The 7,500-nt window shown below is 49.9% G+C and overlaps 1 protein-coding gene across 3 annotated transcripts in view; it reads right to left on the reverse strand.

Annotated features, from left to right (window-relative positions):
* The window catches only part of LOC134063729 (uncharacterized), a 39,131-nt gene that overhangs the window by 13,490 nt on the left and 18,141 nt on the right, over positions 1-7,500 (reverse strand). For all 3 annotated transcript variants that reach the window (XM_062519417.1, XM_062519416.1, XM_062519415.1), the window contains 8 exons: positions 7,212-7,330; positions 6,892-7,003; positions 5,614-5,766; positions 4,982-5,131; positions 4,283-4,539; positions 2,746-2,866; positions 1,722-1,916; positions 1,335-1,487 (listed from right to left, as the gene is read on the reverse strand). In XM_062519417.1, the coding sequence (XP_062375401.1) occupies positions 1,335-1,487; positions 1,722-1,916; positions 2,746-2,866; positions 4,283-4,539; positions 4,982-5,131; positions 5,614-5,766; positions 6,892-7,003; positions 7,212-7,330 (1,260 nt within the window). The remainder of the gene's footprint in view (positions 1-1,334; positions 1,488-1,721; positions 1,917-2,745; positions 2,867-4,282; positions 4,540-4,981; positions 5,132-5,613; positions 5,767-6,891; positions 7,004-7,211; positions 7,331-7,500) is intronic.

Below are 7,500 nucleotides of genomic sequence, written 5' to 3' on the forward strand. Positions count from 1 at the left end.
GTGCGTGTGTGTGCGTGTGTGTGCGTGTGTGTATGTGCGTGTGTGTGTGCGTGTGTGTGCGTGTGTGTATTGCATGTGTGTGTGTGTGTGTGTGTGTGTGTGTGTGTGTGTACACGCGTGGGTGTGTATGTGTGTATGTGTGTGCATGTGTTATAAACACAGCCCAAATATGACTCATACCGCACACCATCCCCCAAACCCCAACACATGTACACACTGCTTATCCCACATAGCCCCATTGCTTATAAACACAAACAAACACATATGTTACACAGTGACGAACCCATGAGCTCGAGCCCAGTGTTATCCTTAGTGTTGTGGTGAACCGTAAAAAGTCATGCATGTTCTGTGTGGGCATGGCAGCATTTTTCTTTTTTGTTTATTAACTCCTTATAGTCTGCAGAGCGCGGAGGGTCTGGATGGATGTGAGAAATCCTGAACAGAGCACAACAGGAAACAGGCTGTGGGATAGCGCTCCGCAGCTAACCGAGAAGCCGCGGAGGTCTGCGTGCGAGAGAGAGAGAGAGCGGGGGCCTGTTTTTCTCCAATTACAGCGAAACGGCTAAACGCCATTGTGTTGCTGTAATCATTATGCTCCCCGGACCAATAACACATTCGCACAATTGTGATGGTGTTTATAGGGGCCGAGTTCAGCCCCCTTTCCTGCCAGGATAACCTCCATTCCAACACGTCCTCCGAAGGAGAACACAGAGGTGTTCCTGATTATTTACAAAGCTGATTTTTCAGTTGTGCTTTTTTTTGTTGTTGTTGTTGTGTTTGCTATTGACATAACTGTTGGATGACGGAAGACTTTTATGTCTTCTGGAAAATGTTGCTACAGCTGTGGATTTGGACGTGCAACAGAAACACAATCTGAAATAAAGATGGGGGTCTGCACTATATCTCTTTAGGTAGACATAATGTGCAGAGGACATGAGGCATGGCAATAAAAGAAAAGAAATATATCCTGACATAAATAAAAGGTTCCTCATGGGTTCTCTAAAAGAGCTATAGGTTCTTTGCATGAAATAATGCTTCAAGATGTCAGGGTTTAATAACCTCTTTGGCTGCACCTTTTTCTGCAGTGAGGTTGCAGGGTTCAAATCCCAGAGAGGAAATGAGTTGCTACATAGACCCCACAGCAAGTGGCCAAAACCCTCCGCACGCTCTCTCCTGCCCCCCCACCTGCCTGCCTGTCTGTCTGCCTGCCTGTATCTCTGTCTTTCTGTCTGTCTGTCTGCCTGTATCTCTGTCTTTCTGTCTGTCTGTCTGCCTGCCTGCCTGCCTGTCTCTCTGTCTGTCTGTCTGTCTGCCTGTCTCTCTGTCTGTCTCACCTGCAGCTGCTGCTGCTGCTCCTGCAGGGCCTCCAGGCCACTCCGCTCCGGCTCACAGCGCACGGCCATCTCGCTCTCGCGCGCCTGCACCTCCTGGGCCAGCTCCGACGCCCGCTGCTTGCGCTGCTCCACCCGCACAGACACTGAGGCATGCTGGGATATCAGAGGAGCAGGGAGGCAGGAAGTCATTTAGTTTCTAGTTTGAGAGGACCCCTCTCATTTGACTTGATCATGATACATCCATGCACAAAAATACAGATTATGCCATCTAAATTGAACTGAATTAACCAAATTGAAGTGTTTTTGGTCTGATTATGATCAAAATCAACATTTTAAAACATGTTTTAAGTCATTTTTGCTGTGTCCCCTGGGACTCTGTTCTCTTACCCGGCTCAGTAGTTCCTGTATGGCCTGGTCCTGACAGACGGATCGCCCTCGTTCCCTGGCTGTGTCGTTCAGCATCACCACAGCCTCCCGGAGCTCCTCCACAGGGTTTCCTATGCTCTCCAACAGGGGCATGCTGCCTCCTACGGCTGGTGGGGCTAACAGAGACGGCTCTGAGGCAATCTCACTATGGAGAGGCTGGCACACACAAACAAACAAACAAACAAACAAACACACACACATAACGTCAACAACAGAATGTGACAATGTGCCCTCAGAAAATATCCTCCCCTGATGCTCGTGACAGTGTCAGATGATGTTTTGTGCTGTCAGGAGAATATTTGCATTTAGGAGAGATTTTGGGCCAGATGACACACTCAAAGCCTTCAGTACATTGTTCTCTCTGGAATGGAGACAGTGCGGTGCCTCTGGCCAAATTATCAATCTACTATCTGGGTCACAGGGCTATGATGGAAGGAATTGGAGAAGCTGTTGTCAATACAATCCTGTTTGTTTTCAATGTCACCTTAACCTCTCATTCATACCTCATTAAAACCATTGTGTTGCTATGGCACTCTAGCTAATCAATACAAATATCTCAACAAAGAGACATTGACTTCAGTAGCACAGAACATCGTTCTCTAGGACAATATGGGATTGGAGATTGGGTTCAGGTGTCGGGTAGGGGAGTAAATATACATATATTTATACTGAACCGTTTAGGTACAGGACATTAGGTTCCATTCACATGTGTACCGAATGAACGGTTAAGTGGCAGACTATGTCAGTTTATGTAAAAAAATATTTGACACCTAATCGAAATACTACTCCCATTGCATATCAGCAAGGCTGTCAGTGAATTTTAGGTTAGCACTACCTGTAGGCTTGTTGTACCAAAAATGAACAAAACCATGACTTCAAAACCGAGGTATACACTCAACTGTATAATTACACCTCTAGTGTAATTACACCTCTAGAGGTTAAAGGTTGAAGGTCAAGGGATGTGGGGGCGTGTAGTGACACTGACCTCTCCCAGGGTGCTGTAGCTGCCCTCCTCGAGCTCGACGCGTTCTAGGAACTCGGTGAGCATACGCGTGTCCTGCAGCTCCGAACTCTGCTGAGTCAACGCGCTCTGCACACTCTGGTATCTGGGAGACAGGACCCAAACAACGATCAAAACACCACACACTAAAAACCTCAGACAATACCTTAGATACACACACACACACACACATACACACACACACACACACACACACACAGATGTAAATGCAAAGAGGTCATTGTTTCTTCTTGAGCAATATCTGAAGTGACTCATTTTGATTTCAAAATATCATGCTTACCGAAAACCAAACAACACACAACATGTTTAGACTTGTGTACAGTGTGGTGTTTGGCGATCATACGGTGATGTATAAAGTTCTTGCTCAAGACATGAAGGCGCCATTATTCTAAGCGCACAATGCCGCTTGGCAGCAATCGCCGCACTCCTCAGAGGTGATGTCATCCCAACTGTCATGCAGCTGTTTAGGCAGCCTCTACCTGAACCAACGCATACACACACACACACACACACACACACACACACACACACACACACACAGGCTTTAAAATAGCCCCCAGCCGCAACCCAGGTCTGGAAGCGCATCAACGGCGCCCTTTCCTCGATTTATTTTCTTTGGTAAGCTCTGTGTCTTTTACAGAGTCTGAGCCTCGTGTTTATAGACAGGGGTGCAGCCCCAGCAAAGCAGACTACATCACAGGGCCTCTTTTTTTAACGAGCAGTCCAGAGAAATGACCCCACAGCCTAACCCCACCTGCAGCAGGAGTACAGGCTTAAAGCTCATTTCGGCGGACACAAGTAGAGCATTACAGCATCTGTGTGTGTGTGTGTGTGTGTGTGTGTGTGTGTGTGTGTGTGTGTGTGTGTGTGTGTGTGTGAGTGTGAGTGTGGGTAGACTCACAGGTCACAAATCATGAGGAAACCTCCTTTAAATGAATTTGGAGTGAAATTAATGACACCCTCTGCAAGAACGGGCTTGCCAGGTAAGTCAATATTACATCATTTCGACTAAAGGAAAGACTCTCTGCTCTGATGAATTCTTTATGAATTGTGCTGTTAAATATCCTGTTCGGAATTTTTACGGTAGAACGGGAATGAGGGGGGAATTTCCTGGAAGAGGCACTGCCCCTCATCTGATGAGGTGAATGGAAGTAGAGGGCAAACGAGCATATTCCAACAGTAGTCATTGAGAGCCAAAATGATGGCAAGAACACCTAGGGTGCCTCTCATTTGGTCTTTTATACACCCTCCCTTCCCTCCTCGATCCTCGTCCTCACTGATCCACATAAAGAATGATGGGGCGGCAACAATGGGATAGTCTATCCAGTGTTAGTTATAGATCAGTGAGAACGAGCCTGGAGGACCTATGGAGTGAGATAGACACGAATATATTGACAGCTATCTCACTCCATAAGGACCGAGCATTGAGGATCGAGGAGAGTGTTTGGGAGCCACCCCTAGACGCTATTGGGGGGAGACGGCTATACGAACAGGCACTCACTTCCTCTCCACGTCCTGGATGCGAGCGGGCAGCAGCTCGGTGTGCAGGTGCCTCTGGGTGTGGAGCACGTCCACCTCGCGCCTCAGGGTCTGCAGGTGGAGCCCGCGGGCCGACAGCTCCCGCTCCAGCAGGCAGCTCTCTCGCTCGGCCAGGCTCATGGACTCGGGGTCCCCCGCCACCGAGCTCTCCCGGATGGACGTCTCCACCGCCTCCAGCCAGCTCTCCAGACCACCCAGAGCCTGCAGGACCCTCACCGCCTGAGGAGACAGGGACACGGGGTGAGTGGGTGGCATCGGTGAGGTGAGGTACAACGTTGGCCACAACCCTTTGCTAACGTTTTTGATTAATATCTATGAAATAACTGTTTTGCTCCTTGGAGAGTATCATTAAATAATCTGGGCCAGGCTGCATGAGAATCACCTTCTGTGAATGGATTACTAGTATAAACATAAAAAGGCAAGCTAACTGTCGTAAAGGAGTTGCCGACTTTATTTTTGAGAGAGAGAGAGGGTTGAGTAAAGGGGGTGCGAGTCAGAAGAGGCGAGACAAATTGGATTCACAGACCCACACGTCTTAGATTGCAACCACATGTGAGGCGATTACACTGATGTAATCACAGGCCTGATGAGTGAATAAACGAGGAGGGTGTGTGTGTGTGTGTGTGTGTGTGTGTGCATGTGTGTGTCGGGGGGGGCTCACCCTGAAGTTGAGCTCCTCGGAGGCCTGCAAGACCACCACGTTCCTCTGATGCTGCTTCTTCAGCTCCTCCCACAGGACCTCCAGCTGGCCCAGGAACTCCTTGATCTTGGCGCTGCCTGGATGCTGGGCTCTCACCAGGCTACGGCCCTCCTGTCGTGGGGCAGTCAGGGAGGGGCATTGGTTTAGCACAAGTACTTTTGAGCTGCCTTACTTGAGGATATCCTGACAGAGCAGCTACCTGGCTTGGCAGTTGGCTGTGAGTATAGTATACGTCTCCTGTTCATAACCAAACAGAAAACATCAGACTACCCTCCAGACAGCAGAAGGAACTACTACTTGGCTGGCCACTCCAGCATAATTTCAGAAATAATTTGTCCTCCAACACATGTGTAATTTGTTGTGGAGCATAACTTTATTTAAACTACAAAAAGGACTGCACATCTCAAACTCTAACTGTATTACTTTATTAAATCACCTGCACGTTCGGCTATTACATGATTGATTTATATCAAGGTTAGATCAGTGTTAGTCTGAGAGACACTGTGATCTGGACATAGTGTTACAGTAACAGGTTGTTATTGACAAACAGGAAGCCCCGCCTCTGGCCGGCGAGCGCTTCCTGTGTTTGGTACCTTTTTGACCAGCTCTATCCGTGCTCTGTTGCACAGGATGTCCTGCTCCAGGACCGCCTGACACCTCTTGGCCGCCTCGAAGCTGGAGTTGGAGCCCACTGTGTAACAAATCTGCGTTGCCATGGCGACATTGTCCTTCAGCCAGGACAGGGTCTGTTTTTTATGAAAGAAGGGGAAACGAAACAAAAGTGCCAAGTGAGAGGTGACACTCTGCAAAATAACACGCCTGTGTGTGTGTGTGTGTGTGTGTGTGTATGTGTGTGCATGTGTGTGTGTGTGTGCGTGTGCGTGTGGGTATGTGTGGAGTAACAGGAGAGTCAGTGGGAAGGGGTGAGCCATGCTGTGCCAATACGAGGGATTCAGTGAAATCTGCTGGGATCTTGCTGGCTTATGAGTGGGCCTGGCGGCAGTCTAGACGCAGACATGTTTGCTGCTGGAGACGGACGCAGCTCGGGACAATTCCTGGAAGTCTGACGGGTGAGGGACCCTGGGCCAGTGGCGATGTCACATTCTCTCTATTTCATACACAAACACACACACACACACACACACACAAACACACGCACACACACACACACACACAAACACACGCACACACACACACACACACAAACACACGCACACACACACACACACACAAACACACGCACACACACACACACACACACACACACACACACACACACAATCACATACTCACATACTCGTATGCACACACACACACACACACACACAAAATCACATACTCACATACTCGTATGCACACACACACACACACACACACACACACACACACACATTCATACAGTACACGCATACACACACTCACAGGCCCGCTTGCACAGTATTTCCAAGCAGCCACGCAATGTCTAATTAAGACAGGGAGATGGTCTTGTGTTCCTCCTCCATGTCATGACCTCATCCCACAGGCATGGGCTCCAGCCTCTTCCACTGGCCGCCGGCCGCCGACGCAGCCAACCAGAGCACTACTCCCTCTCCCAGAGGACACCACAGATATTTCTGAACATTTTCTCTCACTTTCACTCACTCACTCACTCATTCTCTTTTCTCTCTCTCTCTCTCTCTCTCTCTCTCTCTCTCTCTCTCTCTCGCTCTCTGTCTGTCCGTCCGTCTGTCTCTTCTCTTTCTCCTGAGAAGGGGAAGATGAGGAAGAACACGCGGGGCCAGCGTTGCGTAACGGTTGTGTAACGCTGGTGTAATGATGGAGGAGGAGGTGCAGGAGGAGGTGCAGGAGGAGGAGGAGGTGGAAATGGGCACCTTGTCTGCGGACACGGTAAATTTCTGGAGCTGCGTGTGGAGCTGTGGGTGGTCCCCTCCGGTCCCCGGCACTGCTGCCACGGCAACCTGCTTCTCCTCGGACCTCGGCTTCCTGCCGCCGCAGAGGGGAGAGAGGAAAAAATAAGAAAGCAAACTCAACTCGTTAGCGTTTGGCTAGTTAGCTAACGTCTACATAAAAGAGATGCGGGTGTGGTTTGGGGGGTGTGAGGCGGGGTGGGGTGGGGGGTTGATGGAGGTTGGAGTAGTAGGAGAACAGAGTGGAACATTAGGTCAGGGGAGGGGGTCAAACAAAAGGTCACCTTTCCGCCTCCGTCTGAGGTCGCGCGATGACTTCACTCGCTGTGGCGCTCTGGCCACTCTCGTCCAGGCTGCAGCCCGTCAGCGTCAGCGCTCGAGTGGTTGCTGTTTCCCGCCCGCCCTGTGGGGAAAAAAAGAGAACACGACACAGAAACAGACATCAGCTGCAGCGCAGACCTGACGACACGCGCGATGACACGTCAGCCGCGGCCACTGGGGAGGGAATCGGCACGACGACAACAACGTCCCGCCGTCATCGGCGGTCACCGAATTAGGGGAAATTCAGCTCGG

This window comes from Sardina pilchardus, chromosome 18, assembly GCF_963854185.1.
Source record: "Sardina pilchardus chromosome 18, fSarPil1.1, whole genome shotgun sequence".
Classification (NCBI taxonomy): domain Eukaryota; kingdom Metazoa; phylum Chordata; class Actinopteri; order Clupeiformes; family Clupeidae; genus Sardina; species Sardina pilchardus.